Source organism: Pristis pectinata, chromosome 4, assembly GCF_009764475.1.
Source record: "Pristis pectinata isolate sPriPec2 chromosome 4, sPriPec2.1.pri, whole genome shotgun sequence".
Taxonomy (NCBI): Eukaryota; Metazoa; Chordata; class Chondrichthyes; order Rhinopristiformes; family Pristidae; genus Pristis; species Pristis pectinata.
The window spans coordinates 76,757,996-76,775,093 of record NC_067408.1 but is presented as its reverse complement, the minus strand read 5'-3'; the positions used below and the strand labels follow the sequence as shown (position 1 = coordinate 76,775,093).

At 41.3% G+C, this 17,098-nt stretch overlaps 1 protein-coding gene across 1 annotated transcript in view; it reads right to left on the bottom strand.

Moving 5' to 3' along the window:
- The window catches only part of LOC127569658 (cilia- and flagella-associated protein 47-like), a 401,309-nt gene that overhangs the window by 42,871 nt on the left and 341,340 nt on the right, over positions 1-17,098 (bottom strand). The window contains 2 exon segments of the mRNA XM_052014458.1: positions 5,870-5,964; positions 12,613-12,772. Coding sequence (XP_051870418.1) covers positions 5,870-5,964; positions 12,613-12,772 — 255 coding nt within the window.

Genomic DNA, 17,098 nt, shown 5'->3' with positions numbered 1-17,098 from the left:
AAAGGGTAGATAATGTAGAAGGATCCTCTCAAGAGTCAATATGGGTGGAAGTTAGGAACAAGAAAGGGGCAGTTACCCTCCTGGGAGTATTCTGTAGGCCTCCCAGTAGCAGTAGGGATACTGAAGAGCAGATTGGGAGGCAGTTTTTGGAAAGATGCGAAAATAACAGGGTTATTATAATGGGAGACTTCAACTTCCCAAATATTGATTGGCACCTACTTAGTGCCAAGGGTTTAGATGGGGCACAGTTTGTTAAGTGTGTCCAGGACGGATTCCTGACACAGTATGTTGACAGGCCAACTAGAGGGAATGCCATATTAGATCTAGTTTTAGGTAATGAACCAGGACAGGTGACAGATCTATCGGTGGATGAGCGTGTGGGGGACAGTGACCATTGCTCCATAACCTTTAGAATTGTCATGGACAGGGATAGGAGCAAAGAGGACGGGAAGATATTTAATTGGGGAAAGATGAATTATGAGGCTATAAGGCGAGAACTTGGGAGTGTAAATTGGGATGACATTTTTGAAGGGAAATGTATTATGGAGATGCGGTCGATGTTCAGGGATCTTTTGCAGGATGTTAGGGATAAATTTGTCCCAGTGAGGCAGAGAAGGAATGGTAGGGTGAAGGAATCGTGGGTGACGAGAGAGGTGGAACAACTAGTTAGGAAGAAGAAGGCAGCATACGTAAGGTGTAAGCAGCAAGGATCGGACAGGGCTCGTGAGGAATATAGAGTAGCAAGGAAGGAACTTAAGAAAGGGCTGAGGAAAGTGAGAAGGGGACATGAAAAGGCTTTGGCGAATAGGGTTAAGGAGAATCCCAAGGCTTTTTTCTCGTATGTAAAGAGCAGAAGGATGGCTAGAGTAAAGGTAGGTCCGATTAAAGACAAAGGTGGGAGGATATGCCTGGAAGCTGTGGAAGTGGTTAAGGTTCTCAATGAATACTTCTCTTCAGTATTCACCAAAGAGAGGGGTCTTGATGATGCTGAGAATAGTGTAGGTGAGGGTAATGTTCTAGAGTATGTAGATATTAAGAGAGAGGATGTGTTGGAGTTGTTAGAAAATATTAGGACAGATAAGTCCCCGGGGCCTGAAGGAATATTCCCCAGGCTGCTTTGCGAGTGAGGGAGGAGATTGCTGAACCATTGGTTAGGATCTTTGAGTCCTCGTTGTCAACGGAGATGGTACCGGAGGATTGGAGGGTGGCGAATGTTGTCCCCTTATTCAAAAAAGGTAGTAGGGATAGTCCAGGGAATTACAGACTAGTGAGCCTTATGTCTGTGGTGGGTAAGCTGTTGGAAAGGATTCTAAGAGATAGGATCTATGAGCATTTGGAGAAACATGGACTGATTAGGGACAGACAGCATGGCTTTGTGAAGGGAAGATCTTGCCTCACAAGCCTGATAGGGTTCTTTGAGGAGGTGACCAGGAAGATTGATGAGGGTAGTGCAGTGGATGTGGTCTACATGGATTTTAGTAAGGCACTTGACAAGGTTCCGCGTGGTAGGCTTCTTCAGAAGGTCAGAGGCCAAGGGATCCAGGGAGGCTTGGCCGTGTGGATTCAGAATTGGCTTGCCTGTAGAAAGCAGAGGGTTGTGGTGGAGGGAGTGCATTCAGGTTGGAGGGCTGTGACTAGTGGTGTCCCACAGGGATCAGTTCTGGGACCTCTACTTTTTGTGATATTGATTAACAACTTGGATGAGGGGGTGGAAGGCTGGTTTAGCAAGTCTGCAGATAACACAAAGATCGGTGGTGTTGTGGATAGTGTAGAGGGCAGTCAAAGCTTGCAGAGGGATATTGATAGAATACAGAGCTGGGCTGACAAGTGGCAGATGGAATTCAATCCAGAGAAGTGTGAGGTAGTACACTTTGGAAGGACAGACTCCAAGGCAGAGTACAAGGTAAATGGCAGGATTCTGGGCAGCGTAGAGGAACAGAGGGATCTGGGGGTTCATATCCACAGATCACTGAACGTTGCCTCACAGATGGATAGCTTTCATAAGTTGGGGGATCGAGTTTAAGAGCCGCGAAGTGATGATGCAGCTTTACAAAACTCTGGTTAGGCCACACTTAGAGTACTGTGTCCGGTTCTGGTCACCTCATTATAGGAAGGATGTGGATGCATTGGAAAGGGTGCAGAGGAGATTTACCAGGATGCTGCCTGGATTAGAGTATGGATTATGAGGAGAGACCAAAGGAGCTCGGGCTGTACTCATTGGAGAGAAGGAGGATGAGGGGAGATATGATAGAGGTATACAAGATATTGAGAGAAATAGATAGAGTGGACAGCCAGTGCCTCTTTCCCAGGGTGCCAATGCTCAAGACAAGAGGACATGGCTTTAAGGGTTGTCAGGTTCAAGGGTGATGTCAGAGGGAGGTTTTTCACCCAGAGAGTGGTTGGTGCATGGAATGCGCTGCCTGGGGTGGTGGTGGAGGCTGATACATTGGACAAGTTCAAGAGATTGTTAGATAAGCATATGGAGGAATTTAAGTTAGATGGATATGTGGGAGGAAGGGGTTAGATAGTCTTAGGTGTGGTTTGAAGGGCAGCACAACATGATGGACTGAAGGGCCTGTATTGTGCTGTATTGTTCTATGGTTCTAAAACAAAAGGGAGAACTTCAAAATCAATGTATTGCTGGAAACATTATAGTTGGTATTAGTATTGGTATTGGTTTATTATTGTCACTTGTACTGAGGTACAGTGAAAAGCTTGTCTTACAAATCGATCGTACAGGTCAATTCATTACACAGTGCAGTTACATTGAGTTAGTACAGAGTGCATTGATGTAGTACAGGTAAAAACAGTAACAGTACAGAGTAAAGCTTCACAGCTCCAGAGAAAGTGCAATTGTATTGGTATTGGTATTGGTTTATTATTGTCACTTGTACCGAGGTAAGGTGAAAAGCTTGTCTTACAAACCGATTGTACAGTGCAATAAGGTGCAAGGTCACAACAAGGTAGATCGTGAGGTCATAATCCATCTCATTGTATAAGGGAACCGTTCAATAGTCTTCACAGTGGGGTAGAAGCTGTCCTTAAGTCTGGTGGTACATGCCTTCAGGCTCCTGTATCTTCTACCCGATGGAAGAGGAGAGAAGAGAGAATGTCCTGGGTGGGTGGGGTCTTTGATTATGCTGGCTGAGTCACCAAGACAACGAGAGGTAAAGACAGAGTCCAAGGAGGGGAAGCTGGTGTCCGTGATGCACTAGGCTGTGTCCACAACTCTCTGCAGTTTCTTGCGGTCCTGGGCAGAGCAGTTGCCATACCAAGCCGTGATACATCCAGATAGGATGCTTTCTATGGTGCATCGGTAAAAGTTGGTGAGAGTCAAAGGGGACAAACCAAATTTCTTTAGCCTCCTGAGGAAGCAGAGGTGCTGGTGAGCTTTCTTGGCCGTGGCTTCTACGTGACTTGACCAGGACAGGCTGTTGTTGACGTTCACTCCCAGAAACTTGAAGCTCTCAACCCTCTTGACCTCAGCACCATTGATGTAGACAGGTGCATATGCACCGCCCCCTTTCCTGAAGTCAACGACCAGCTCTTTGGTTTTGTAGACATTGAGGGAGAGGTTGTTGTCATGACACCATTCCACTAAGCTCTCTATCTCCTTCCTGTACTCCGACTCATCGTTGTTTGAGATATGGCCTACAACGGTGGTATCATCTGCATATATATAGTTCAGCAACACAGGAGTGATAGGTGCTCCGGACTTGATTCAGACCATACAACTCATTAAAATATTTCAGTGACTGATCAATCTTCCTGAGAGACAATTAATTGTTTGTTCCTCCACTATCCTCTGTTCATATTGAAGTGGTGAATAGTAGATTGTGATCAATTTTGATAAATGGAATATTTTCTACCAATCTTCTTACACAACTTGGCTGAGGAATGACATAAAAGTCTTTGGAACCTCTTTGTTTTGGTTGAGCTGGGGAACCCTTGTATTTTGCAGCTGACTCTGCAGATACGCAATAAGAAAGTGCAACTTAAAGCCAAACTACTCATAAGAGACAATTAAAATACAGCGTAATTATTCTAAAGGTACGTTCTGAATTTGCTCCCCTTCAGCTGAAAGTAATATTCTTTAGTTTTACTGCTCTGGACAAGAGAAATGTCTTGTAATATGAAGACTTCAATTCATGGCAATCAGTTATTAGACTTCTTCATTTACTGCAAAATGGAATTATCACAGATTGCCATCTAACTGGTTCAGCCATCCAACAACTATTCCAGTTGATTCTTCTTGAAAACACTTAAAATGTGGATGGGAATTGGCTCTGATGGAATTTCAGTGATCAGCAATGAAATCAGGCTGTGAGGCAGCATGCCTTTACGTTCAAAGAATACTTAGTGTATGTCTACTTCTTGTGGGGGCTGAAGAAGATCTCATGTGAGTCACCTTTCATTTTATGATTTCTATCAGTGAATGAATTTGGTCAGATGTTTTGAACTGAAAATAGCATATGCATTTATAGTTTATTACATCTTAAAGACTGAAAACATGGTAGATGTAGTCCAGGTATGTAATTATTAAGTAAAGTTGTTACTTTAAGGATGATGGAGCTGCTGCTCCTTTAAGAACACAAGTCACGTGTTTAACCATGGCTGCAGTTCAGTTGCAGTTGTAACTATCACAAACCAAGTTTATGATTTCTTAAAGTTCCATTAATGAAAGAGTGGCTATTTCACAGGCACCATAGTGCATTTGAGGTTCAGTTGTTGTACCTTTGAGATAGAACAATATGTTTTGGTTCGCAGAAAAACTAAGAGCAATATTTCCTCTTTCTTTGATCTCCCACTACAAGTTTGCAGGAGATTGGGAGAAACCAAGTAAAAGCAGTTTTCAGTAGCCATTTGCATTAGATAAAAGTATGACCTGTATACATATATGAATATATTGTACATAGTATTACAGATAATGAAAACTTGGTAACCATAGAGTCATACAGCATGGAAACAGGCCCTTCAGCCCAACTGGTCTGTGCTGACCAAGATACCCATCGAAACTAATCCCATTTGCTGGAGTTTGACCTATATCCCTCCAAAGCTTTCCTATCCATGTACCTGTCCAAATGCCTTTTAAGTCTTGTTAATATACCTGCCACAACCACTTCCTCTGGCAGCTCATATACTGACCACTCTCTGGGTGAAAAAATTGCCCCTCAGGTTCCTATTAAATCTCTCCCCTCTTATCTTAAACCTATGCACCCTAGTTCTTGATTCTCCAACCCTGGGAACAAAACTGTGTGCATTCACCCTATCTATGCCCCTCATGATTTCATACACCTCTACAAGATCACCCCTCATTCTCCTATGTTCCAATGAAAAAAGTCCCAACCTGCTCAACTTGTCTCCATAACCCAGTCCCTCAAGTCTCAGCAACATGCTCGTAAATCTCCTCTGCACTCTTTCCAGCTTAATGGCATCTGTAGTTATTTTGTGTCTGGGTAAAACCCATTCAAAACCTTGTTAATGTTTGCTAGGGCACAAGAATACATGGCAATGTATCACCTGCCCATTATATTCTCCTTCTGATTAGACTGATACCAATGGAATTGTTTATAAAGAGGGGAGTACAATTAATTATAATTAGTTACATATCAACATACCAACACACATTATAGATTATACTATTTACTTTGTGCTTGTATGTTTTTAGGTCTGCAATTATCTAAGAAATGTACATACCCAGTAAGAAACAATTTTCATAAAAGACAATGTCAACTGTCATTTCAGTATTTGTAAATGGTTTGAACTGCTGCAGTGTGATTTAATAGTTTTGAGTTGTGTGCTGCAGTTTAACCAATTTATAAATGATTGATGATGTGTCACTGGAAACAAATATCCTTTACTGACTTACCAGGGGGCAATTTTGCTGGCAATGCTTCAGGGATACCATAAATCGGATACAGCCATCGAATTGCAGAAATTTCACCCCTTTCCGATCTACAAAAGCTAAGGCAGAATAGAATTACTGCTATTTTTACAAAACTTATGGATCTGCATTTGGGATTTAAAGGCTCACTCCTTACCCTCTTAAACCTTACAGTTTGCAGTGCCAGCACAATTATGCTACTACAGTGCAGGGTGGGAGAAATTTTTCTCATTCATCAGCCAGGCACTAATCTTGTGGAACGTAGCACTTCCCTGTTGTATAACCTGCTTTATTATCATCCTATTGAAATTCAACTGCCCATGCCTTCCCTAAGCATCAGCTGTCATCTTTGTCAGATATCAACAGCTCAGTTTTTTATGCACTTTCAGAACCAGACTACTGATTTACTGGCAAAGACAAATGAGTTTGATGACACCACTATTATATGAAATGTTATCTGGAAGATGGAGACAGATTAATTGGCAGTGGGAAACAAGTCATGGCCTAGGCTGGATCACCATGGTATGAGCAGGCAGTTGAGCACAAAGGGGAAGAGAAACTGGGACTAATTAAACAGGGAATTACATCACTAGTGAAAATTAAAGACAAAAAACAATTAGGGGTTCCAGAAGGGTGAGTGATCTGGGGAAGTGGAAAGTGTGGGTTAAAATGCTGAGGAAGAATATAAGTGGTGGTGAAAGCATGAAGGATTTTGGAAATACAGTATGGAAAGGAGATTTTGAGGGCAAAGGTGGATCAGGAGATTTGCAGATAATTGAGGGGTATTATGAATTGGATGGGTCATAAAAAAGACATCAGAGAACAAGGATACAAATTGAAAAGGTTGTATATGGGAGTGAAAATGAGAAACTATGATAGTAAAGTGCAGCATAAAGTGTTGGAGTGGAGAAGGGGCAACAGAATAGATATGGGAAGCATGGAATTCTGTGCAGAGGAAAGAGTAGCAAAATGAGTGAGGGTACTCTGGAAATATTTGGGCACTGAAGTTGCAGCAGAAAGTTTCTTGCTTTTCACTGCATGTGCCTTTCTTTTTCCTCTGAGTTGCAATGCTTCATCCCAACATGATCTGTATAAACCTCCTGGTTGGATTGTTGCTAATCACAACCTGAATCACTTCCCATCTGCAATCTACATTCCTCAATGACAAAAGATGAGAAAGAAAAATATAAAAAACAGGTCACTGAAGGAGTTGCACTGCAAGACAACAACTCGGAGAATAAAAAAGGAAATAGACAAAAGAAGATAAGAAAACATAAAAAACAACACAAAACACTGTAATTTGATTGATGAAAAGATAATGGACAATACCAGAATGCAGAAATATATTTTAAAAAAACTATTGTTTGTCAAGGCCAGCTAGAATGTAATTTAATTTTTGTAGACTTTTCTGGTCACTAATGAGATCTGTATCTGCTCAGAATAGGAAACTGCAGTTTGAACAGGAGGATACAAAAGGTTTGGAATCTTGATTTTTCAAGTGACGTTTCCTCAGCTGGTGTTTACATTCAATGAGACCCATATAATGAGTCTCAGAGTAGGAAGTGCTTGAAAGGATGGTTTTTTTTTGCCACGCTTCATTATTTTGAAGAAACTGGCCCCACTTGTGGATGTCTGTCTGGTAACATATCAGAGTAGCTTTAAGCAGTCTTACAATCTGACCATCAAAACATTGCTTCCCAATTGTCAATTTGCCATAAGATTTGAGTTGACATGTAGCACTCAGATGGTACTATCTTCTGTGATATGGACATTATCACTGAATACCTGTTTCTTTTAAAATTTTGATTTTCTTTATCTATTGATGCTGGAAAAAATGGTGATCTGCAATTTAGTTCCTTTCTCTGCCAAAATTTTGATGGTTAACTCATCCCCTGTTGACTGTCTTCCCCACCCATTTCTATAACTTTCAGTAAATAACAACCAGGGCATGCATTAGATACTACTGTGATTCTAATCACATCCAGAGGAAAACTATAAAAAGGGTAAATAAATACCACGAGGTTGCTCTGTTAATGGGAGACAGAATACCCACAGTAAGGCCATGACAGCAGGCTGTTCATCGTCTCCTGCAAGCTGACTTTATATGTTCCTTCTGGGGACACACTAGCTCTCTCTAAAAAAAAACAGCATTCATCACTTTCACACCATGAAAATAACATCATGCCTTTCTATTCCTCCTAAGAAAGAGATAACCCCCCTATTTCCAACTTGTACTCCATATACTGTATGTTTTTGCCTACTTATATAACGCATAGCCCTTTGCAGATTTTTTGTGTCCTCCCCACAACTTATTTACTTGTCAAACTTTGTCTTGGTCCCATCATCTCAATGATTAATATAAATCGCTTAAGATCTGTATATGACACCCTACTAGTTACAGTTTGCAAACCTGAAAATGACCTATCCTCTCTCTGTTTTCTATCACTCAACTACTTTATCCATGAGCAATCAATACCATGAGCACTCAACTTGTGAAGTAACCCTTTAAGGTGAACCTGATCCAATGTAATTTAAAAATCCAAACACACTCTATCCACTCTTATTCCACCCAGTGAGTTGCAGTCTCAAAGAATCCAAATAAATTTGTCAATGATTTTTCATAAACCAACCTGGACTCTAACTAAATGTATAATAATTTTCTGAGTGTCCCTTTACTGCTGTCTCAGTCATGAATTTCAAGATTTCCCAGTACCTGATGTGAGGATAACTGGCCTACAGTACTCTGCATTCTCTCTCTCTCTTCTTGAAAAGTGATGTTCCCTTTTGAATCTGGAAAGGTCCCTGGAGTTTTCTGCTCTGCTGGGACCTTCGCAGAATCAAAAGGGAATTTTGAAAGGTCACACACAATGCAGCTCTGCAGCCAGTTCTTTGAAAACCCAAAGATGATACAGGTAGGGGATTGTCAGCCTTTAATCCCTTTGCTGCCTGACCTGTTGTGTACTGCCAGCTTCTTCTCTTTTTATTTTAGTTCCATTAGTTTGCCAATAACATTCTGCCTGGTAATAATGTTGCTTTTAAATTTTCCCCTCACTTTTGCCTCTCTATTTCCTAATATTTTTGCTATGCTTTTACTGTCTTCCACTGTGAAAGCAAATACAAAATATTGTTTTAATGTCTCTGGAATTTTCTTTTATCCCATTATTAATTCCCATTTCCACTTCTAAGGGACAAAACTTTAATTTTGTTATTCTCTTCTTTCTGGCATGTACAAGCAATGGTACAAGTATTTCCAATCTATTTTTATATCCTTTGCTGGTTTACAATCATGTGCTACTTTAACCTTCTTTACCAATTTTTTTGTCATCTTTTGCTGATTTTTTAAATGTTCTCAGTCCTTAAGGTATACCACAGTTCTTCACAACATGATAAGCCTTTCCTTTCCATCTAATTCATTCTTCAACTTCTCCAGTTAGCCACGGATGGATCTTATTTCCTGAAGAGTCTTTATTGCTCAATCTTGTTATCTTATTTCCCAAATCACTTTAGCTTACTCAATATTGATATCGATATAACTGCCTTTATTTATTTATGCTTAAGACCTTAGTTTCAGACTTAAGTTTGCTACTAAGTGTGAATCTAATTAACAACTCATTATTCTTGCCCTTGGATATGCTTATGAATTGAGTACCCATGGCTTTCCATGACAGAAAATTTCAGAGATTCACAAGGAAATACTTTTTCTCGTGTCAGGCTTAAGCAGCCACCCCTTATCATGAGACAATTTCCAGACACTTCAGCCAGGGGAGTTGGCCTCTTACCATCCACCTTATCAATTCCCCTCAGTGATTTCTTCCTAACTCTGGGCCAAACCTACTCAATCTCTCCTCATGGGAAAATACCCCTCATCACAGGGATCAGACCAATAAATCTGCCCTGCAAAGCATGTTATGCCCTGAAAATCAAAAAAAAGACTGCAGATGCTGGAAACCTAAAACAAAAATGCAAAAATGCTGGAACTACTCAGCAGGTCAGGTAGCATCTGTGGGAAGAGAAACAGAAGTAGACATTTCAGGTTGGAGCCCCTTCACCAGAATTGAAAAGGAGACAAAATAAACGTTAAGATGCAGGGAAGGTTGCGGAGAGGGATCTCTCTGATCACGTGAAACCAAGGTGACCATGAAGATAAACTGTAATCAAGGTTATCTGGTCAATGAGTGAATTGGAGCAGTTAGAGAGTGAGAACATGGACAAAAGAACCTGGAACATAGAATAGTACAGCGCAGGAACAGGTGATTCGGCCCAGGATGTTGTGCTGACCAATTAAACTGGTAATTAAATGCCTGACTAAACTAATCCCTTCTGCCTACACAATGTCCATATCCCTCCATTCTCTGCACATTCATGTGCCTATTTAAGAGCCTCCTAAACGCCTCAATCACATTTGCCTCCATTACCACCCAGAGCAGTGCATTCCAGGCACCCACCACTCTCTGTGTTAAAAATCTTGCTCCGCACACCTCCTTTGAATTTACTCCCTCTCACCTTAAATGCATGCCCTCTGGTATTAGACATTTCGACCCTGGGGAAAAGATATTGGCTGCCTACTCTATCTATGCTTCTCATAGTCTTATAAACTTGTATCAGGTCTCCCCTCAGTCTCCGCTGCTCCAGAGAAAACAACCCAAGTTTCTTTAACCTCTCCTTATAGCACCTGCCCTCTAATCCAGACAGCATCGTGGTAAACCTCTTCTGCACCCTCTCCAAAGCCTCCACATCTTTCCTATAACGGGGCAACCAGAACTGAATGCAATGCTCCAGATGCGGCCTATCCAGAGATTTATAAAGCTGCATTATAACTTCCTGACTCTTGAACTCAATGCCTCGACTAATGAAGGGAAGCATGCCATATGCCTTTTTTTTAACCACCCTATCAACCTGTGCAGCCAGTTTCAGAGAGCTATGGACTTGGACCCCAAGATTCCTCCATACACCAACACTGCTAAGGGTCTTGCCAAAGCACAACACCTCACATTGGGCTGGATTAAACTCCATCTGCCATTTCTCTGCCCATATCTGCAACTGATCTTTGTCCCGCTGTATCCTTTGGCAATCTTCTGCACTATCCACAACACCAACAATCTTAGTATCATCTGTGAATTTACTAACCCCCTTTTCCACATTTTCATCCAGGTCATTTATATACATCACAAACAGCAGAGGTCTTTGACCTTCAGCCTGAATAAGTCCCATCGACCACTACCCTCTGTCTTCTATGAGCAACCCATTCTGAATCCAAATGGCCAAGTCACCATCAATCCCATGCATTTTAATCTTCTGGATGAGCCTGCCATGAGGGACCTTGTCAAACACTCACTACAATCCATGTAGACAGTATCCACAACTCTACCTTCATCAATCACCTTTGTAACCTCCTCGAAAAACTCAATCAGGTTAGAAAGACACAACTTGCCCCGCACAAAGCCTTGCTCACCGTCCCTAATTTGGCCATGGTTCTCTTAACTCTCACAGACAAAAAAATGTGAGAGTTCCAAAATGCAGAGGAGGAAGACATGCCCGGCAGATCAGGCTGGGCATGTCCTCCACTCCTAGAGAGACGAGAAAAAAAACAATCTGAGCTAATATCATAGATAGATGACTAATACAGACGGGGAAATGAAATTACCTGAAGTTGTAGAATTCAGTATTGAGTCCAGAAGGCTGGAATGTGCTTAGACAGAAGATGAGAGGCTGTTCCTCAAGCTTGCGTTGGACCTCACTTTGACAGTACAGGACGTCACAAACTGATGGGTCAGAATGGGGTGGGACGGGGAATTGAAGTAGCAAGCAACGGAAAGCTTGGGATTGCCCCTGTGTTTGGTTTCTCCAATGTAAAGGAGACCACATACAATGCACTAGACTGCAAGAAGTGCAAGTCCAACTATTTCACTTGGAAACTGTTTGGGTCCCTAGACAGTGGGAAGTGTTCTGTCACCTGTGATTGCAAAGAAAAGTGCCATAAGAAGTGGGGTTGGTGGTGGGATTGGAAGCGTGAACCAGGGAGTCACCAAGGGGACAATTCCTGAGAAATGCTGAAAGGGGAGGAGGGGTTAAGATATGTCTTGTATCTGGAAACTCTTTGATGGCGCCTCTTATCCCCTCTTAGCTACAGAGACCAAAACTACACACAGTGCTTTAGTTGTGATTTCATCTAAGCTCTGGACAGCAAGGCACATGTTCCTCTTGTACCCCAAACCCTTTGCATAAAGGTCAAATCTACACCTGTCTTCAAAACTGCTCACCTGCAAGTTAACTTTCTGTCTTTCATGAACCAGCAAAACAACATCCCTGAGCACAAATATTTGATAGTTTCCCTTAAATTAAAACATCTGCATTATTATTCTTCCTAAAAAAAAGTGCACAATTTCACATTTCCTCCATTACACTTGTGAAGCCAGTTTATTTCCCACTTATTTAAAGTCTATCATTTTGCAGACACTTTGCCATGTTCTCACAGATCATTTTTCACCTTGAATGTTGAATGAGTCTTGAATGTTACACTCTGGTCTTTTGTCTTAATAATTCAGGTGAATCTGTTTACTTTTTCATTATTTCTTTGCATTTAATTGCCATTGAATGGTAATCTACAGACAGCACTCATATCATCTCATACTTACATCAATATAATAGTATCGAATATTTAATTGATTCTTTAAACAGTTAGTAAAACAAATATTTTTGCTTGCATATCTTTTGTACCTACATCTTACCTTTTCATTTCTTGAGCTGCTACATTTGGCACAGTACAAGGCCAAGTACTTCCATCCTGCTTCTTAATTTGGACAACCATCAGGCCCTCATACAATCTCATGTCGTCTGGTGCAAATATCAAAGGAATGTCCAATTTCCCTTTTGGCGGAAGTAATATATCTATTCAAATGAATAATGTATGGTATTAGAATGTATTGTCAGAAAATCTTAAGCCCCAGAGACATGAGATGTGTAATTCACCTCGAGTAATTTCACATTTGACAAATCTAATTTAATAGATTAGATTTTGTAAATGGCTTGATGGAACAAACTGCCAACTAAAAGAAATATGATGCATCATGCAGACAACTCAGTTGATATGCAATTTATTGCTAATGATAAATGTAAGATTTAAGGCACATGATTAAATTTAGGGTGTTATGCAAGTATTAAATTATAAATTGCCCTGATAGCACATGGGTAGAGGAATTGCATTTGGATGAAAATGCAAATCTTTGCTGCATCTTTACAAAGATATGACATGGTTCAATATTCTTTTTAATGTGTAAATGTGCTCTGAGGAGGACAAAGAGATGATGTATTGAAATATTAGCTGGAGTATATTAAAACTTTTCCAGTGAATTGCCCTTCACATGCAAGACCATTCATGTAAACATATTCTATGCAAAACATTCGATGAAAAGTTCTCATTGGATGAGTCAAAGGTCATTAATTCTTCAACAAAGTTGGCCTCAAGCTTCTTGTGTCTGCTGTTCTATCATTTTAGTTGTCAATGAGCAGGAGGTCAAGTCTGGGAGAAGGTAAGTGGTATGTTGGACAGTGTAGAGATTGTGGTTGAGAAAGATCTGAGGTTATGGATTCTAGGCTTGAGAGCTGGGCATCTCAGAGGCAGCTGGGGATCTCAGGAGGGAAATTGGTCAGGTCCAGAGACAATGTGGGCTGGGTGACATGGGACCATTAATGACCAGGGGTGTGGTTCATGGGTATGTTATCATTATTCTATGAGCGTTTTTTGTCCTCTGAGTATACCTGCAATGGCAATGGCTACATTAGAACAAAGTAAAATTGCAAAAGGTTTGCTATAAGATATTAAGGCCCTTGGTATGACGAAAAATTTAATTTAAAAAGAACGCTTAATGTAGTAGCACCACATTCTTTACTTCACAAGAGCATAAGAAAGCAAAAACTTACATCAGAGTTGAACTATTAGGGGAGCTAACCAAAAGAAGTACGCTTTCATGGGCATCTCAAAGCACAAACAAGAGATTTAGAGGCAGAGGGTTTAAAGAGAAAATTCCATAGCTTATGGTCCTGGTAAAGATCTGGCAAATGAAGCATTATGTGGGAAAATGTAAAATTGTCCATTTTGGGAGGAAAAATGAAAAAAATCTTATTATCTAAATGGTGAGAGATTGCAAGAAGGAGGGATTTGGTTGTCTGAGTCACATTTGGCTCCTGTGCAGATGTACCAAATAATTAGAAAAGCTAACAGAATGTCATCAATTATTGCTTGGGGAATTCAGTATAAAAGTGGGGAGAAAATAAATATTAAAAACTGTAGGCACTGGAAATAAAAACAGAAAATGCGAGAATTGCTCAGCAGGTCAGCTCACATCTATGGAAAGAAAAGCAGAGTTCACACTTCAGGTCGCTGGGAAAGAGAGAAAACAGGTTAGTTTTGAGTGGCAGAAAGGATGGGGTAGGGATGGGTAGGGTAAAGGGAATAGCTCTGATAGGATGAGGCCAGGGCTGCTTTCAGAATTGCGTGCGATGGAGTCATCCAGTTGATAGGTTAATGAGGACTGCTAGAGAGAGATAAGCAGCACAAAGAAAGGAGCATAGAAGCTGTGAAATGAGGGTCATTAGAGACGGAGATTACAAACACAGGATTGGAAAAATTGTGAAATGCAGAGTTGTAGGAAACGTTCAGCAGGTCAGTTGGAACCAATGGTCAGAGAAAAACCAAGGCAGTATTACAAATGGAGTAGAACTGGTCAGTTCTAAAATAAGTGAGTCAGCAAGTTACCATAAGTTGTCAAATTCAATATTGACTCTGGAAGGTTGCAATGTGCTCAGATGGAAGACAAGGTGCTGTTCCTCAAGGTTACAATGGGCCTCATTATAACTGTGCAGGAGGCAACAGGTTGGTCAGATTGGCTGGTAAGTGGAAGATTAGGGTTGTCCTGTGGACTGAAAGCTGATGCTTTGCAAAGCGGTCACCCTATCTGCATTTGGTTTCTCCAACATAAAGGAGGTTACGTCATGAGCACAAAATGCATTACACTAAATTGGAAAAAGTACTTCATCTGGAAGGCCTGTTTGGTCCCAGGATGTTTGGAGGGAAAGAGGTAAAAGGACAGGTGTTACATCTCCTGCAGTTGTCATGAGAAGTGGAGTGATTGGTGAAGATGGAAAAGTAGACCATGGAGTCACAAAGGGAACATTCTTTCCAGAATGCTGGAAGTGGAGGAGAGGACAAGATGTGTCTGGTGGCAGAATCTTGTTCAAGCTGGTGAAAACTGCAGAGGAGAACGACAAAAGTAAGGAGGTTGTGCTTGAGTTATATAGGGTGCTGGTGAGACCATCACTGGAGTACTGTATACAGTATTGGTCTCCTTATTTCAGGAATTATATCAATGTGTTAGAAGCCATTCAGAGAAGGTTGAACTAGACTTATACCTGGAATGGGTAGGTTGTCTTACAAGGAAGAGATGGGCAGGCTCGACTTATATCCACTGGAGTTTAACCACAAGGGTCCTGAGGGGTCTCAACAGGATGGATGTAGAGAGGACATTTCTTCTTGTGGGATAATCTAGAACTAGGGATCACTGTTTAAAAATGAGGAGTTGCCCATTCATGTCAAAGGGGAGCTTATTCTCTCTGAAGGCTTGACTCTTGGCAACTCTCATCCCAAAAGGGCAGTGGGCACAGAGTCTAAATAATTTTTAATGCAAAAGTAAAGCAAGAAGGGGAAAGATAACCGTGGGTAGATGAAAATGCAGAACTTAGGTTAGAAATCTCATGTTGTTGATTAATCACATTGTAATTAAAGGCAGAAAAGGCATGAGGGGTTGAGTGGGCCTCTAATTTATTCCTCCAAATATACACATTCATACGTTATCCATAAATGTCTCATGAATTTGATTGAGTTTTTCAAAGAGGTGGCCAAAAGGACTGATGAGGGCAGGGAGTAGACATTGTCTACATAGACTTCAGCAAGATCTTTGACAAGGTTCTACATGGTAGGCTGGTCTGGAAAGTTAGTTCACATGCAATCCAGGGTGTGCAAGCCAATTAGGTATAAAATTGCCTTGGTGGAAGACGTCAGGGGGTGGAAGTGGAGGGTTGTTTTTCAGATTGGAGGCCTGTGATCAGCAGTGTGCACAGGGATTGGAGCTGTGTCCACTGTTGTTCATCATCTCTATTAATGTTTTGGATGAGAATGTCGTTGGCCTGGTTAGTAAGTTTGCAGATGACACCAAAATTGCTGGTAGAGTAGACAGTGAAAAGGCTATCTAAGATTACAACAGGATTGGCTGATGGAATTTAACTTAGACAAGTACAAACTGTTGCATTTTGGGAAGTTAAACCAAGGCAGGACTTGCGCAGTAAATGGCAGGACCATGGAGTGTGTTGCAGGATAAAACGTCAGCATAACATTGTGGGCCAAAGGGCCTGTACTATGCTGTAGTGTTCTATGTTCTATAACACAGAGACCTGTATATAGTTCCCTGAAGGTGGCAACACAGGTAGACAGGGTGGTGAAAAAGACATTTGGCATGCTGGCCTTCATTGGTTGTGGCATTGAGTACAAGAGTTGGGACGTTGTGTTACAACTATACATGACGTTGGTGAGGCCACACTTGGAGTACTCCGTGCAGTTCTGCTCACCTATTTACAGGAAGGATGTCATGAAGCAGGAAAGAATGCAGGGAAGATTCACCAGGATCTTACTGGGACTGGACGACTTGAGTTTCAAGGAGAGACTGGATAGACTAGGCCAACTTTCCTTGGAGCATAGGAGGCTGAGGGGTGACCTTAGAGGTATATAAAATCATGAGGGGCATGGATAAGGTGAATGATCACAATATTTTTCCCAGGGAAGGGGAGTCTAAAACCAGAGGACATAGATTTAAGGTGAGAAGGGAAAGATTTAAATGGGATCTAAGGGACAACTTTTTCATGCTAAGGGTAGTGGTTATGTGGAATGAGATGCCAGAAGAAGTGGTAGCTGCAGGTACAATTACAACATTTAAAAGACATTTGGATGGGTCCATGGATGGAAAAAGTTGAGAGGGATATGGGCCAAATGCAGGCAAATGGGACTAGCTCAGGTAGGCACTTCTGTCAGCATGGACAAATTGGGCGAAGGTCTTGTTTCTGTGCAGTATAGCTCTATGACCTCTGCGAATGGAATTTAGTGCTGGTCAGCATGTGTGGATGTCAAATTTCTGAATGACCTCAAGTTTGCAGAAGGGAGATTGA